Source organism: Eleutherodactylus coqui, chromosome 4 (genome assembly GCF_035609145.1).
Source record: "Eleutherodactylus coqui strain aEleCoq1 chromosome 4, aEleCoq1.hap1, whole genome shotgun sequence".
In the NCBI taxonomy this organism is placed as follows: Eukaryota; Metazoa; Chordata; class Amphibia; order Anura; family Eleutherodactylidae; genus Eleutherodactylus; species Eleutherodactylus coqui.
The window spans coordinates 240,917,900-240,936,154 of record NC_089840.1 but is presented as its reverse complement, the minus strand read 5'-3'; the positions used below and the strand labels follow the sequence as shown (position 1 = coordinate 240,936,154).

The 18,255-nt window shown below is 42.3% G+C and overlaps 2 protein-coding genes across 2 annotated transcripts in view; both read left to right on the top strand.

The window, feature by feature from the left end:
• LOC136626662 (deleted in malignant brain tumors 1 protein-like) overlaps positions 1-2,885 on the top strand; it is a 47,246-nt gene extending 44,361 nt beyond the window's left edge. The window contains exon 8 of the mRNA XM_066601679.1: positions 2,518-2,885. Within this exon, the coding sequence (XP_066457776.1) occupies positions 2,518-2,885 (368 nt within the window). The remainder of the gene's footprint in view (positions 1-2,517) is intronic.
• A 2,399-nt stretch (positions 2,886-5,284) lies between these two features.
• LOC136626152 (deleted in malignant brain tumors 1 protein-like) lies at positions 5,285-18,128 on the top strand. The gene is made up of 6 exons (XM_066600957.1): positions 5,285-5,299; positions 8,448-8,589; positions 9,386-9,600; positions 10,937-11,112; positions 12,076-12,464; positions 17,647-18,128. The coding sequence occupies exons 3-6, from the start codon at positions 9,387-9,389 to the stop codon at positions 17,900-17,902; spliced, it is 1,035 nt and encodes a 344-aa protein (XP_066457054.1). The 5' UTR covers positions 5,285-5,299; positions 8,448-8,589; position 9,386; the 3' UTR covers positions 17,903-18,128.
• The last annotated feature ends 127 nt before the right edge of the window (positions 18,129-18,255 follow it).

Genomic DNA, 18,255 nt, shown 5'->3' with positions numbered 1-18,255 from the left:
GGTTAATACATTATATGTACTTAAAATTGGCTACGATTTACTGGCTCTTGACTCTTAAATCAGTTCTGTGACTGAGGGAATAAAAAGGCATGACTAAGACGACTGAGTTTTGTGCCAAATATATTTACATGAGATTCAAAATCTACAATGAGAAAAGTGACATTTTCCAATTTTAATATAACAGGAATTAAATATCACAGAGATCACATTGCTAGCATCTAATCCATGTGTGGGAACAGAATGGGTTTTCTAATTGGACAAAATGCTAGGCTGACAAGAGAGCAAGAGCTAAATGTCCGATCATTCTGTCTGTGACACTGAGAAGTGCCATTTATCATGATAAGGGCACACATCACAGAAGGGTAAGAGACTTCTCCCCTAAGTGAGGGAAACAGATTACAGCTCTCAAGGAATTGCTGACAATCTGTAGAATAAGAGAAAACACTGGGGTCCTTTACTAATAGTGTCTGAAAGTTAGACAGTGCAAACTAATACAGACAGTCTTAAAATGTGCCAGGTTCATCACAGTGCAACATGCTGGATAGTAAATTTGTTGGGTTATAAGACTGTATAGTGTATGTTTATACCACCTATTATTTAGCTTAATCTACTCCTAAAATTGGGCCAAACTTTCGGCACAATTTGCAGCAATTTGGCACCACTTCTTGCAATGCATGCCACACCCCATTTTATGAAGTTACGCCCCTTTAACAGATGAGTTTGAAAAAGTGTCTGAAAGTCTCTAAAAACACAGTGTAAGTGTGGCACAAAGCATGTTAGACAGTTTTCTAATGCAATTTGGTCCAGAAATAAAAATTAGGGCGCCTGCACATGACCACAAATTCCACGGCGGGATTTCCCGTGGGATTTCCGCCGCTGGAAGCCTGCATAGGATTGTGTTAACAAACGCAATCCTATGCAGATGGCTGCGGTTTGGCTGCGCGAAACCTCGCGCGGCAAACAAACCGCGGCATGCTCTATTTCTGTGTGGGGCTCGCTGAGCCCCGCACAGAAACGTCACTCACCCGCCGCCAGCTCCAGTCTGTGCATGCACCTTGCCCGGCAAGCCGGCACATCAAACAACCGGAGCCGCGGGCACAGGTGGGTACGCGCTGGTCCCTGCAGGCGCTCGGGTCCCGCGCCGCCGGATGCGACCCGCCCGTCTGCAGGCGGCCTTATTATTATTAATACTTAATGTTATCGCTCATTTTGTGTATTTTTTCTCTGATTTCTAAAGCGCTTCAGAATATGATGGCACAATATGAATAAAGATTATTATTACTTTAAAATTTGGAATAGTGAAAAGGATATGAAAAAAAACTGGTATGGAGGCGCAACCCTCTAAGCTACTAGAACATGTAGATCAAGGTCCAGTGTGTGATGGTGAAAGCACTTCTTTTTTATTTTTTCACAAATTAAAAACCAGCAATAGAATACGTGTTTCGGGGATGAACCCCTTCATCAGTTCGGCTGGATAGGACAACAGGATGCCTAGGGGTGACACAACTCCAAAGGTGTATGTGCAGGAGGACAGGGGAGAAAGAAGTGCATTGGCTAAAGCACTTCTTTCTCTCCTGTCCTCCTGCACATACAGGACCTCTGACACATCCAATACACCTTTGGAATCGTGTCACCCCCAGGCAGTCTATAATATATGTTCAGGCCTCATGTCCACGGGGAAAATCAGATCCGCTGCAGATTCTACATGTAGAATCTGCAGCGGGTCCCTCCTGCCCCGCGGACATGAGCGCTGAAAATAGAAATTTAAAAGCATTTACCTATCCGTAGCGGGCGGCGAAGGTCAGCTGTTCCTCACGGCCGTATCTTCATTTTCGGCCGGCGGATGAATTCCTGACGCCGGCGGCACGTCGCCGGCACGTCGTCGACGTGCCGCGCGCATGCGCCGGGCACATCCGCCGAGCCGAAGCAAGGGAGATGCGGCCGTGAGGAAGAGCAGAGCTTCGCGGCCCGCTGCGGGTGAGTAAATGCTTTTAATTCCTATTTTAGGTCTCCCGCGGATCCGGACGGCTTCCATAGGCTTCAATAGAAGCTGCGGGAGCCGTCCCCGCGGGAGACCCGCATGAAAATGGAGCATGGTCCAGATTTTTTCATGCTCCATTTTTTTTTAAATGCCTTTTATTGACGATCCGCGGGTATTTATCTACCCGCGGGTGGTCAATGCATCCATATGGGGTGCGGATCCGCGCGCGGGAGATCCGCTGCGGATTTTAAATCACATTTTGCCCGTGGACATGAGCCCTCAGTCTATAATTTGTTAGTATACCCAAGTCTTTTTCTTAGCCAGCTAGCTGAAAGGTAACGATGAGTGAATTGTGCATGAACAGTGCACAGTGGCTGCACGTTTAGACACAACGATTATCGCTCAAAAGATGACTTTTAAGCGAATTTTGAGTGATAATCGTTGTGTTAAATGGGGTATTAGTCTCACCTTCCTTTCCACAAAGACAGTTAATATTGTTTCTGTTCTTCACCATTTTCCCTATTCTTTTTTTCTAGCTCCGGACATGGCTTTGAAGCTGGTAAATGGTAGAAACCGATGTGAAGGTCGCGTAGAAATGCTCTATAATGGAGTATGGGGAACTGTGTGTGATGACGGTTGGGATATGGCAGATGCACGAGTTGTGTGCCGTCAGATGGGTTGCGGTAATGCTATTGCAGCTAATGGCAGTGCTGCTTTTGGCGAAGGACAAGGAATTATTACATTGGATGACGTGAGTTGTACTGGCAATGAAAATTTCTTATGGGACTGTCCAAACAGAGGACTTACATCACATAACTGTGGACACCATGAAGATGCTGGAGTGGTCTGCTCAGGTACAGTCTGGTGGATGAAATCTCATTTTTCAAATGGTATTGTCTATTAAATTATGGATATATAACACAGTTTACAACATCTGCACATTATTATTTAATTCACCATTTATTGCAATAGATTTCTATTTTCTGTAGTTGATATTATTTTGTGTTTTTGGGTGGGTGCTAGACTACAGATAGAACATGCAGTATATACACATGCTCTACCACTAAGGGTAGAGCATTCTGTCGGGGTTTCCTGAAAAAAAAAATGGATTTGAGATAACTTGTTTCCCACCTATTTAACCAATTAGTTGGTAAATAGTATTACATTATTCCTCTACAAGACCATTGGCACCCTTGCGAAGTGACTGTGAGGTGCAGATGGGTTGCCATTGCTGCTAGGGGTTTAAAAGGGTTCCAAAGCCTGTGATGACTGTGAGCTTATTAGACCTTGACTTATATAGATGGAGCAGCATTAAACCTACTGGTTGACATGGTTGGCTTCCTATGCAGATTGCCCAGCATAGCATGTTGTTTGCTATTCAATTTGAATGTCGGCCAAGCTAAGTAAAAGTGTAGTTGCGCCAGTTCATTTTGCACCATGCTAACATAAGATGTGTCAGTGCTACCACATGTATAGTTTGCCAATCTGTGACACGCTGTCAAGCTTAAGACATTGGACATTGGAATATTGCTGTCTAAGGGCGAGCACCCACTGGCGTTTTTTTACCTGCGTTTTGCGTTTTTCCTGCACAGGCATAGAGATAACATGTGTTCCTGTCCACTGGCGTTTTTTTTGCGTTGCATTTGCGTTTTTAACATAGGAACTGTCAGTTGCATATGTGTCCTTATTTTTCTCCATGGAAATTAATGGAAAAGCCGCGAAAACGCCGCGAAAACGCCGCGAAAAACGCTGCGTTTTTTTCCCGCGGAAAACGCAAACGCCAGTGGGTGCTCGCCCTAACAGTGAAATGAAAAAGATTACAAGCCCCCTATTCATACCTCAGGTGACGGTTAGACAAGCATTTTTTTCGCAAGACTAGGCACGTGAAAAAAGCGCTTCTAAAAGAACCAATGCTTCCCTATAGAATTGTTCAGATGGACAATTTATAGAAGCGTAAAATACTTGCACCTGCCCAAGATAAAACATCCGAGTGTAATTTGGATCTAAGGTCCGTGGTGCGTGCAAAAATAAGACCTGACCTATCTTTGGTGCGTGCTTTCCATAGACTCCTGGGAGCTGGAAAACACGCACCACGCACCTTGGATCGTGTGAACAGGCTACTTCAAACTGTTGGAATTCATCTGTTCACACGATTTTTCTACACGCAATGGGCAATTTTTTTGTGTGCGCCTATTCTTGAGTGAAAGAAAATGCTTGTCTGACTGAGGCCTGACAGTGAAAAATGTAAAAACAATCCCCCCCAAAAATAGTGAATTTTCTTTTTCGCCTACTCCCCACAAAAACAAATACAAAATAATAGTGTCTTTTTCCTTTTCTGTTAGCCCGTCTTCATTCCTAAAGGCTCCTTTACACAAGCAGATAACCAATTTGAACAGTATTGAGTGAATATGCACAATAATTAGCTAATATGATTGGTTAGTGTAAATGGTAGCATGAACTGAGCAATTAGTGATAATGGATCATGTTAATAATAGTTTGAGTGTAAAAAGGATCCTTGGTTGCTAAGAAATTGTGCAATGTAATCGACTTTTTCCATCATAACCTTATGTATAACTGCTTGTCTGTATCCGATGTTAGGTCACTTGCAGCTATCCTACCTGTGGTCATGGGATCTCAACTCGACCAGCTCAGTTTTACTTGAGTTTATGTGTTCAGTTTTTTAGTCAGTTTTTCAGTCTGTGTGACGCTATTACATGGACCCTATCACAGAAACTGCATAGAGGGGGCACAGACACACCTGTCACAGGTAGTGATGATGATCACACAGCTTCTTTCACAAAGTTATGGTCTGTAGCACATTTAGGTGAATATAGAAGGTAATGGCAGTGTTTTACCTGCAGCAGGGATGGTGCTATCCCTGGCTAGTCATGTAATGCTATGCTGATATATCATGGGATTGATGTGAAAGTGAAAGCAAAAATCACAACATCAAGATGGTGCCTAGAGATGAGCGAGCACGCTCGGATAAGTCAGTTACTGGAGCGAGCCTCGCTCTTCTCCAGTAACTGCATTCTTATCCGAGCGTGCTTATGGGGGGGGGGGGGTGTCGGGAGATAGCTAGGGGTAGCGGGGGAGAGAGTGAGAGAGATCAATGTGTTTTCGCTGGAGTGGCCCTTTAATATTGTGAGAAATAATGCACGAATAAAGTGTTTAATTATATTATTTGTATGTATTGTTCTTTAAAAATTATAGTTTGATACTAGTTTGAATTTATAATGCTTAATATCTACAAAACAAATATCTATAAAATATCTAACTTTTCTTTTTCTCACATCACAGGTGATCTGAATACTGACAGTAAGTAATTTGTTTTAGAAAAAATATTTTCCTGTAGTCGCAATAGACCTGTATGACTGCTAAAGGATCAATTTACACATGAATATACTGAATAATATGTATTCATATGTAATTGTGAATAAAGGTGGCTTTACATGAGCTGACTATATGCAATTCCTGCATTGAGCAGGGGGTTGGACTCGATGAACCCGGAAGACCTTTTCAACTCTACGATTCTATAATACTATTATTTTCTATAATTCTAAGTCTATCACCTGAAAAGTCATCCAAAATAGTTTATACAGCGAGTCGTTAGCATACGAAGGACAGTTCTTTATGTGCTTTTAGCCTAAATTAAGTTCAGTCTTGGTCGCTGGAGGAGAGAGGGACAAAGACTAACTCCCAGCAAGTTTTTAACTACATTGTAAACATAGTAACATAATAAGACTGAAAAAAGACAAATGTCCATCCAGTTCAGCCTGTTTTCTCTTCCTTCCCTATTGATTCAAAGAAAAGCAAAAAAAACAAGTGGACAGAAGTCGTTGACAGACAGATGATTGTTTTTTTTACCCCAGTTGCGATTTCATAAACTAGCACCTACCTTTTTTTGGTTTGCGAAAAAAAAAACTATTAGTGAGTAGTCAACAAATTGTCATTCCTCACTCTGTTGTTCGTTTACATGGAACAACTATTGCTTATGTTCAGACAATGGTTGTTTCTTTTACTAACCTCATCCTCATCCTGGCGCCACCATAACTCCTAGACAGCATGCCCGCTGCCTTGGGGTCATATTTGACTCTGATCTATCATTTACCCCCTACATCCAATCTCTCGTCTGAAATGTCAGCTGCCCCTCAAGAACATCGCAAGAATCCGCTCTTTTCTCACTGTAGACATGCTAAAAACGCTTACTGTTGCCCTCATCCACTCTTGGCTCGATTATTGCAACTCGTTGCTTATCGGCCTCCCCTGCACCAGACTTTACCCTCTCCAATCCATCGTGAATGCGGCAGCCAGACTCATCTTCCTGTCCAGCAGCTACTCGGATGCCTCTGCCCTGTGCCAGTCACTGCACTTGCTGCCCGTTAAATACAAAATTCAATCCACAAAGCCCTGCGCAGCGCCCTCTATATTGCCTCCCTCATCTCAATCCATCACCCAGCCCGGGCTCTCCGCTCTGCTAACGATACCAGACTGAGCGCCCCTTTAATTCGAACTTCTCATTCCCGCCTCCAAGACTTCTCCAGAGCAGCACCGGTCTTCTGGAATGCATTACCAAAGGCTACCCGGGCAATCCAGGACTCGCAGAACTTCAGGCGGGCTCTAAAAACGCACCTCTTCAGGGAGGCATACCGCATACCCTAAACAAACCCCTCTGTATTCCGCCTGATAACATGTTCCCTGACCTACTGACTGCAATCCCTGCTAGCCATCATAAACCGCTCCTGCAGTCATACCAATTCTGCCGTCACACGGCCAAAAATCTGACCATTGTCTATGTGTATAGCATCCCTCACTCTCCACCTCGCCATACTGTGCACATCTCCAACCCTTTACCTTTTGTATCACCCCATTACTTGTAGTATGTAAGCTCGTTGGAGCAGGACCCTTACCCCTATTGTTTCCATCAACTGATTACTATATGTAACCGTGGTTCTGTAATTTTTGTAATTTTTTTTTTTGTCTTTCTGTATTCCCTCTTTCTATGTAAGCGCTGCGGAATATGTTGGCGCTATACAAATAAAGATTATTATTATTAGTATTATTAAAGCCACCCTTAGACAATCATAATATTATGATGAGAGGAGGAGACCTGGGAGGGACAAGGAGAGGGTTTCAAAAACGTCCAAATGTTCCAAGAAGTGCAACCTAGTCTTCTGCTTAGCTTTGTAATCACAGACTAACATTTAAAGGCAATACATAACCATATTGCCTACTTAATGGGAGACTTAGATACCAGACAATCCGTGTTTAAAGGCTCCTGAGATGTAAATCCATAAAATGTAAATCAACACTACAGCTATTCTATAAAACCTGAAATGTCAAAGAAATAGCACAAAATCTTACATTTGTGTTGTTTTATTCATATAGAAAAAGCTGTTTAATAAATTGTTCAAATTGAAAACAATATGCCCAGCTCTGGTAAATGAAATTCCAAAACTTTATTGGATCATGTTAAAACATGAGGGGTGCATAACCCTGTAAAATCAATGGCAAACACGTTCTTGATCACAGTATAGTTCCTATATAACAAAGCACTTAAGTCACAGACATCAGTGGTGTAAGTAAAGCACATAGTGATAAGAAAATCCACTCCAGACATTCCTTATTACAATCCACACAGCAGCCATTGGTAAAATACATAAGGTTATGTCTAGAATTCAAGCCCAATAGAAAATGAGTGCATAATTCCATAATCCAATATGTCACATACAAAATAATTAACTTTTTCTATCCCCATAGCAAAATGAGAAGACACACCAGGCAGATTACAAATAGTAGTAGCCCCCAATATATGTTCAGAGATTCTGACTCTGAGCTTGCGAGTGGTACAGCCAACATATTGTACATGGCATAGTGAGCAACCTACAAAGTATACTACCTGTGATGTGTCACAATTAACACACACTTCAAAGATTGTAACCACATTTGTAACTACCCCTGTATTGTAGCCAAGAGGAATGTGATTGTGGAATTCTGAAGAGACTGGGGGACAGTAAATTGCCTAAGGAAAGAGATACCATACATCCTTTCCAGTTAGGATTGTTCTCTGAGAAATATGTATTTTTAGGTTTGATCAGGTACTCTATCTCTAAACTTCTGGTTGCCTAATGGGGACTAAATTCTCGTCCTCTTTAGGCAACCTGTACTTGGCATGGTGGTAGAAGTATTGTCTATATGCGACCACTAATTTTATCGCCCCTTTATACAGTGGTATGGCTGCTACACAGATGACCTCCTCTTAATTTGGAAGTCTGGTGACGTTCTTCTTGGCTAAATTATAGGGGTTGTTACAAATGTAGTCAGATTCATTGTGGTATGTGTAAATTAGTTAGTAAATCCACTGTGTCTGATATAACTGAAAACTCCCTTAATACAGTATAGTGTAAAATAGTTCATATTTACATCATATATTTAGCTAAGAACAACCTTTTATATTTCCTTTCAGCAGTCAGATGTGGGGGCATTTTGACAAATTTACATGGGAACATTTCTTTGGATTCGGACACTTCTTCAGACTCTGATTCCTGTGTTTGGTACATTATTGTTTCCAACGATCATAGAATTCATCTCAACTTCGAAGCATTTAGGTGAGTATAACACACAAAATCCTCACATGTTGATAGGCCGTAATTATTATTAAAGAGCACTCAGTTTCTTTTATTTTTATTTGGGGTAAATCCATCACAACATCACTGTCCTCCAGTTTGAAGAACCCAGTTATGTAGCTCGCCCCTCCAGTTTATGTTTTCTGCACTTTTCTTTCGGCTTCCAGGCTGCACTCTGACAAAATTCTGTGTCCTGCAGTTAATGGGGCAGATTTATTTAAACTGCCATAAAACAAAATCGCCATTCTTGTCCATAACAACTAACTATAGTGCCGTTATCATTTCATAGTCTGCTCTTTAAATTGAAGCTGCTCCAGAATTGGTTGCTATGAGCAAGAAAGAAAGTTTTTCTTTATGACAGAAATTGGGTCACCGGGGTCATGAGAGCCATCCGTGACAGCCTCTCCTTGCTCACAGCAAAGTGGCAACTCTCTCCCTATACACAAAAAAGGGGAGAAAGCTCTTAGTCTGCATGAAGTGCGTAGGGAGAAGCTGGCACAGCACACCTTTGTAACTCGGAGCTTAGCTCCAAGTCAAACCTCATTGAACTGATCACAGAATCCCTTTAAATGTGCTACATTAACTGCAGGACACAGAGCGTTGTCAGAGTCCTGGGCATGTGACCTGTATGCCGTAAGAAAAGTCTAGCATATACAGCCTGGAGGGGACGAGTTACAGAACTGGATTCTTCACAGCTTACATCAGTGATACTGTAAAGGATTTTTCCAAAAAAGAGAAGCATTGCGTAGTAATAATAATAAAATAATTATATGTCCAGAATGAAGAATTCTCAGTCCTGCCGTTCATCATCTTTGACAATTCATGACGGAACTCCTCTTGCATCGGCTGTACTTGGAGATCTGTGCAGAACAAGTTCAAGAGTTTTCATCTCCTCCTCAAACAGCATCAGTATTGTGTACTCACGGACTGATAGAGCAGCAGGCATGGATTTCTCTGCAACATATTATTCAACTTTTTCCAACAATCAAAATGGTAATATATATATCTATATTTACTTTTAATTTGTTTCTATTTTATGGTCAAATTTGATCACTTGGACGAAAGTCTCCTGTGGCAAAGCACATGGCTGCTGCTGAAACCTCCTAGCAGACCCAAGCCCATATATTATACATCTATTTTCTGGTCAAGTTTACATTACTTTTACTTAGAGTACAATTTAAAACCTGCTAGGATGTTAAAGCAGCTTCGTGCAGCAGCCATGTGCTTTGCCACCGGAGTCTTTTGCCCAAGAACAGGGTTCATTTTTGGAGGCATGACCGTCTGAATGGGTAACCCAAGGAAGCACTTTTTCTTGTATTTACTTTTAAGCCCTGACCGCGTAACTGGTGACATGGGGCATGAGCGTCGTGAGTGCACAACTAGTGTTTGTGAAGCAGAATAATACTGCTATCTTAATTCTGGAAGCGATGAAAAGGGGGGGCATTCACTTTTTTTTGGAGGTGGGAAGGGCATAGGGGGCTACTTTACTCTATAGGGGCACGCAGGTGTATTAATTTAAAGGGACACAGGGATATTATTAGTCCACAGGGGGCTCTATTTTTCGGGGCACAGGGGTGATCTATTAATTTAAACGGGCAAAGGAAAGCTATGCAGGGGCAAAGCGAGGCTCTGTTAATTTAAATTGGGCACAGGAGGGGCCTTATTACTATATAGGAACACAAGGGACTTTGTTATTATAAAGGGGAAGAAGGAACTCTATTACTATATAGGGGCAGAGAGGGTTCTATTTATTAGGGCACAAGGGGGAGCTCTTTATCATCAAAGGGTCACAGTGAGACTCTATTACTTTAAAAGGGCACAGAAGGGCTCTTTTTATATATAGGAACACATGAAGACTATTACTTTAAAGCCATTGTCTAAATTGGAATACCGGTGAGTACAGAATGGGACACAGAAAATTAGCCACACTTTCATGAAAGCTGTCTAAAAGAAAATCTTTGTTGCCTGTAGCAACTAATCATTTTACCTCAGCAGTGTAAGAAATTAAAGTTGTGCTATGATTGATCGCTATGGGCAACAGAGACAGATTTTCTCTTACACAGGTTTCATAAGAGTGTGGTGCCAGGCCCCCCTGTAGATGCTATGGTGATGATGAGTGAGGCATAGAATGTAGTTACATAATGCATTTACATGAGGCTATAGTTGTTTTGATATTAAGCCACACCACAACAGATAAGATGTATGTATATTAGATCCTCTGGATATGTTATTAATGTATGAGATGGGAAGAATTCTTGAACTAATTCAGAGTAATATGTCAGAATATAAGCTCTACATTAAATACGGTTGTGTAAATTTCTCTTTACAGTCAGCCTATCCTGCCATTCAGATTACATGAAAGCTCGAGTCTCGTTGGGGTATCTTGAATCACTGGGATATTCTTCAGATGATGTATTGTTGAATGATCCTGAGTGTCGTCCTCAAGTTGTATCAGACTGGTTGGAGTTTCGCATACCTTATGAGAGATGTCTGACAGTAAAACAGGTAGGAAAGTCTATCTAACTTAGGACTGCTATCATGGTAGTAAGAGGGGGTACTGATGTCAAGTACTTAGGCAAATAACTGGCCCCATATCCCCTGTGTTCTATCAGCGACCTACCCTACTGGGTAGTGATGTGAAAACTAGGTTACCAACATGGTACCCTTCATTTTACAGAAGTGTAAATGTACAATTAGTATTAGTTGGTCTCAATTAGCGTTTTATTTTTACATGAAGATTCTAAATAAGTGGTATTAAGTAAGAAGGGAGCAGTGCCCTGCTCCCTTCTTGCTACAGCGGCTCACGACCTCCCTGCAGTGAGCCTCTGATGAAGCTTCGTACTTGGTTTCACCCCTTGTCAGATAGGCAGGGGCAGCTGAGAGGTGGACCACTCACCGTGCTGATAGAAATGGAGTGCTGAATGAAGAGGCCTGCTCCCTGCCAGTGTAGTAGCTAAGGACAGTAATAGGCACTGTGAGTGCCAAGCAAAAGATGTTCCACCCTTTTAATGGAATATAAGAGATGGCGGCAATCTTGGAGGGGTGTTGTGATGCAGCTCATAGCTGTAAGGCAGCAGGAGTGGAGGCCAGCCACTACAGCAAAAAGAGCATGGCATAAGCCACTATTGAGCAGTTGGGAGGAGTATGTGGCACAGCTGTTGTGAAGATGTGGTGGTGGTCGTCCTGGAGTGTGGCATGGCCTACAAGTAGCCCGTATCTACTTCTTGGAGAAGATAGGAAACCTTGGCTAAAGCTAGGCAAGGACAAAGATCACCACATAGAAGAAGATTTTTCTATATGAGGCACAGATATTTCTGATGCTCTGTTCTTTCTATCTATCTATCTATCTATCTATCTATCTATCTATCTATCTATGTAAAGAGGACCACTACTATAGAACATGATCGGTCCAGAATTGACTTTTCTCTATGTAATTACTGTTTTCACATTTTGTTTTTTCTCTTACAGGTTGAAAATGACACAATAAGTTATACAAACACCTTATTCACCCATTCAGACAACACAGTTGTCATTTACCGAAAAAAATTGGGCCTGACTCTTAATTGTCGACTCTACCGAGACACTGTAGTGGAAGGCATGTACTCTGCCAATGACTTCATAAAGAACGCAATAATCCAGTATGGCCTCTATTCTGCTGACCTGACTTTCTACTACTCATCGAGATTTGTAAATCCAGTGTATGACTATCCATACTACGTGGAGCTCAACCAGCATTTATACCTGCAAGCCACTTTAAATACATCCGACCCTTCCCTGGTCCTATTCATAGATACTTGTGTGGCATCCCCTGATGAGTCGGACTTCACAAGAAATGTTTTTTATATCATACGCGATGGGTAATGTAGTGTTACTTTTTTATAATTATACCTTATTATAAGTGTTTCCTTTTATATCTGGGCTTTATAATGATAATACTCACTGTTCAATCCCAGTAGATAACTGCAATACGGTAGAGATATAAAAGCACCAACTCTACTATATTTGAGTATCGCACCACAAATAGCATACAGTGACGTTTTTATACACTTACTATTAGAACAAAGTGTTAAGCAAATATCCCACAGGATATGGAATAAATGTCTGATCACTGAGACTCCCAGCAATCCAACGACAGGTATAACCGAATGCTCCATGTGAATGGAGCAGCAGAACACATGCATGATCACTTCTTCATTCACTTCTATGGGATGGAAGGAAATTGCCAAGCGCATTGATCTCCACTTGTCCTATAGAAGTGAATTAAGATGCAGTTGTCGAGCATGTACACTGCTGCTCTATTTACATGAGTCATTTGAGTGCACTGGTCTTGGGATGGGATCCCCAACAATCAGAGATTTATCACCTATGGATAAGGGGAAAAATAGATGGCAGTATGCCAAAAAAAACTGTGGAAAGATAGGTCTTGCCCTATCTTTCCTGCACGTAGTTAACACTTTGTGCGGGAAAGAGAGGCAAGTTCTATCTTTTCTCTCCCATACTACTAATGGGCAAGAATACCGCAAATGAAAACAAAACCATTGATTACCACTGTCCTATAACAGGACAAAATCATGCCCATGTGAAGAAGCCCTAAGTAAAAAATACCTTCAATGGGAAAACCTATATATATATTTAGTTCATCCAGTCATTTGCTTGAGATATCAATAAGGTACAGATGTAGCAAAGTTGAACTTGCCACTTTATACTTTAAATACATTGTGGTATAGCCCCTTGAGTGGCGGGTTTCCTACCACCCTGTCGTGCCCACCAGGGCAGGTTTTTTAAATGGTCTAATCATTGAATTTCAACTAATTTTGCAGTTGTGTTCCAAGAGCCATAACTTTTTCATTTTTCCATTGACATGGCCATATGAGGGCTTGTTTTTTGTGGGACAAGTTGTACTTTTTGATGGCATCATTTTTGGGTATATATAATGTATTGCATAACTTTTGTAAAAACATTTGTAGGGAGATTGGAGGAAAAAAAAGAAATTCTGCCATTTGTTTTTTGGATTTCATTTTTACGGCGTTCAACATGCAGAATAAATAGTGTGATAACGTTATTCTCTGAGTCAGCATGATTCTGGCGATACCAAGTTTATACAGTTTTTATGTTTCGGGGAGGAAAAAAGAAAAAAAGGGGCCATGTCATTAAGGGGTTAAATAATGTACCAACTTCCTTCTCTGGGTCATTACGACGCAGGAATACCACATGTGTGATTTTATTTTACATTTTTTACAAAGTAAAGGGAGACAAGTGTTTTTATTTTTATTTATAATTTTTTTTTTTTTTTGTCCCTTTAGGGGACTTCCACAGGGACCCATCAGGACCCCTTGATCACTTTCTGGAGGTCCGATGGTGACAGCCCTTTACATGCTGCAGTGACAGCCCTTTACATGCTGCAGTCACATAGACTGCAGCATGTAAAGGGTTAACACGGCAGAGATCAGAGGTTTTTTCTGATCTCTGCTGTAAGAGCTGGTACCTAGCTATCCTCTGACAGCCAAGCATCAGCTCTCCCTGCCACAGAGATCATCGGCTTGCTTCTGACAAGCCGATGGTCTCTATGGCAACCTATAAACAAAGCAGGAGACTTAGAAGCAGGAGATTGCTGGCATATCGGCAATATCTTCTGCTTCTGTTGTTCAAAGCCCTTGCTTTGTTCTCTGTGGGACAGTGCAGGCAGAGCACAATGACACAGCTTATGGCATTGTGCTCTGCAGCTCCCATAGTGATACATAGCCCGGAAATCTTCCGGGCTATATCACTATCGGCAGTGGAGCTCGTCCCGGAAAATTTCCGGGCGTGCCACTCAAGGGGATAGAACCTTAACTTGCCTTTTTAATGGCTTTTACTGTCTCAAGATAAGATATCTTATTGCAGCAAGTTATCAGCATTGGGTTAAACTTTGCTACATCTGTAGTAAATGGCCTATTTTGTATCTAAAAACAGTGCCCCTATTTTTCATGGGTTTTGTCTGGTATTAAAACCATTCCTCATTCACTTGAATGGGGACAAGCAGCTATTCAAAATAGCCCACGTACAAGAGTGGCATTGTTTCTGGGGAAAGAAAACTACAGATTTTTTCCCCATGTCTCTCAGAATACAATAAAACGCTACGAGCACCTTTGCATCTTTTTTTATATTGCATTGCATGTATTAATAAAAAACATTTCTGTAATTGTTTTTTGTTAACTGTTTTGCTTATGCAGTTTGCATGCATTATAATTAGAGATGAGCGAGCATACTCGTCCGAGCTTGATGCTCGTTCGAGTATTAGGGTGCTCGAGATGCTCGTTACTCGAGACGAGCACCACGCGGTACTCGTCTTGATTAAACGAGCACTGACCATTGCTTTCAATGGAGCCGGCTGTATTGCCGGCTCCATTGAAAGCAATGGGCTGCCGGCGATCTCAGGATGAATTTTCGGGAAGGGCTTAAAAATATAAGCCCTTACCTGAAAATCATCCTAAAATGTGTAAAAAAAAAAAAAAATGTCAGCATAAAGATCGTTCTCCTCTGCCATAGCTGTAACAGCCGGCTCCATTGAAAGCAATGGGCTGCCGGCGAGCGCGGGATGAATTTTCGGGAAGGGCTTAAAAATATAAGCCCTTACCTGAAAATCATCCTAAAATGTGAAAAAATAAAAAAAAAATGTATACTTACCTTTCCGCTGCAGCCGGAGTTCAGCCACGGCTGGCGGCAGCTCTCCTGAACTGCTCTCTGTAGTATTCAGCAGCCGGGGATTTAAAATCCCCGCCTGCTGAATGAGCTGCCTCTGATTGGTCACAGCCTCACCAATCAGAGGCAGCTCTCACTCACACACATTCATGAATGGGTGAGTGCTGCCTCTGATTGGCTCAGTGCAGGGACCAATCAGAAGCAGCTCTCACTCACACCCATTCATGAATGGGTGTGAGTGAGAGCTGCCTCTGATTGGTGAGGCTGTGACCAATCAGAGGTAGCTCATTCAGCAGGCGGGGATTTTAAATCCCCGACTGCTGAATACTATAGAGAGCAGTTCAGGAGAACTGCCGGCTGAACTCCGGCTTCAGCAGAAAGGTGAGTATACATTTTTTTTGTTGTTTTTACACATTTTAGGATGATTTTCAGGTAAGGGCTTATATTTTTAAGCCCTTCCCGAAAATTCATCCCGCGCTCGCCGGCAGCCCATTGCTTTCAATGGAGCCGGCTGTATTGCCGGCTCCATTGAATTCAATGGGCTAACATCGTTCTTCTCTGCCACAGCTGTTACAGCTATGGCAGAGGAGAACGATCTTTATGCTGACATAAATTTTTATTTTTTTTTACACATTTTAGGATGATTTTCAGGTAAGGGCTTATATTTTTAAGCCCTTCCTGAAAATTCATCCTGAGATCGCCGGCAGCCCATTGCTTTCAATGGAGCCGGCTGTATTGAATTCAATGAGCTAACATCGTTCTTCTCTGTTACAGCTGTGGCAGAGGAGAACGATCTTTATGCTGACAGTGGGGGGGGGGGGGGGCACTCTTGCCGCTATTGTGGCTTAATAGTGGGACCTGGGAACTTGAGATGCAGCCCAACATGTAGCCCCTCGCCTGCCCTATCCGTTTCTGTGTCGTTCCCATCACTTTCGTGAATTTCCCAGATTTTCACAAATGAAAACCTTAGCGAGCATCGGCGATATACAAAAATGCTCGAGTCGCCCATTGACTTTAATGGGGTTCGTTACTCAAAACGAACCCTCGAGCATCGCGGGAAGTTCGACTCGAGTAACGAGCACTCAAGCATTTCGGTGCTCGCTCATCTCTAATTATCATACATTGCAAGCTGCTTAAAGAAACTCTGCCACCTAATTTAGCCCTCTAAGCTAAGTTTACTGGCTGAAAGTAGGTGGTCCCCCCATTCCAGGGATGTAAGTATGAAGCCCATTTACACGGTCGTAGGTCTTTTACGTGCGCCCGCCGGCACCGTATAAGCACCTGAACGGCGAAGAGCCCGGCACATATACGCCAAGGCCGCAATGCCGTGGGGCCTGAGAAGACATTCACCCTTCCCTCCCCCTCGCCGGCTCACTGGCTCTCTGTTCCCTACCAGCCATTTGCAATGGGAGAAAGCTAAGCTCCTGCCCCCTGTTCGCCCCTTGTCCGCAAGCAGCAATGAGAGAGAGCAGAATGGGTGGAGCTTGACCTTGTCCCTGCCCCGCCCCCACGCATTGCAAACAGTGGCAAGGGGCGGAAAGAAAAAGAGAAGGTGGGGGAGTTTAGCAGTCACACTGCTAAACTCCCTCCCACCTCCCTTCTACGGCAGCTGGCATAGGCTCGCATAGGGATCTATGCAGCTGCCGCCGCTAGCATCAGAGCTCTAGGTTGGATGCTTTTACGCCGCGGAAATACGGCCCTGTGCTCTGATGCTTTGTAAGCTAGTGCATCAGAGGGGCAGCGTATATCGGCCGGGCGTGAAAACCCGGCCAATATACGCCCGTGTGAATAAGCCCTTATACTTACCTCCCCATCGTTCTCCCAGTGTCAATGCTGGTAGCCACCATTGCACTGCATTGAATGGCACACTAAGTAACTCGCCCATTATGAAATTACAATAGGTAGACTACTTAGCAGCGCTGTTCAATGCATTGAGCGGCTGCTTCCAGCGATCACAGCAGGGGAACGACAGGTAAGGTAACCTGCGATCACCGGATTCAGCGGGTCACTTCCTTTTAGCTCATAAGCTTGAGTTAATAGGGCTAAAAGTAGGTGACTGATTCCATTTAATGCTGAACCACATTGAGTCATTTGCATGGAAGATACAGAAGAAAAATGGTTAAATGTTTAATTAAAACCAATTACAGAAGTGTTTTTTATTTGCAATGCAACAAGAAAGATAAAAATTGTTCATGGCATTTAAGTGACAGAATCTCTACTCTACATTTGCTTCTAATGTGGAAGGTGCACACTGCAAATTTTATACTAATTACTTTTTTGGCTGAATCTGTAGAAAATGTCTATTTCTTTTTTATATGCCATAATAATGCATATTAACATTGTTTCTTGTTATTCCAGGTGTGTCAAAGATCCTCATTATAGAACCCACCAGTCCCCATCAAACAACATGGTCCGCTTTGGATTCAATGCCTTCACCTTTCTAAAGAGGCATTCCAATGTGTACATTCAGTGCAAGCTTGTGGTGTGCAAGGAGGGCAGTGCCAACTCCCGCTGCAGTCAAGGCTGTGTGCGAAGACACAAGAGAGCAGCTGATCCTTATCATGAGGAGGAGGTTCATGTGGTGGCTGGGCCTGTAGAGATGAAACCTGAATAAAATAAAGTCAGTGGAATCAAGTCAAATCAATACAGGAAATCTATTGATAACAAAATTTCAGAATCCTTTTTTATCTTAAATTGGATGCACCTTTAAACGGAATCCAATCATGGGGATTATCTAATATTTGATTTATCCATAATCATTTTGTAAATTAATTGCTGCTGGTAATAAGTTTAAAAAAACTATAAATCTGTATGATTAAAATGTCTGCACCACCAAATAAAACTACACTTTGCAATGATTTATGTGTATATATTCTTTATTCTAGCAATGTTGAACTTCCCATTTAAAGAGCTGGAAGCGATATTATTTTTTCATGTCAATCCATAAAAACATCTACTGCAAACCGG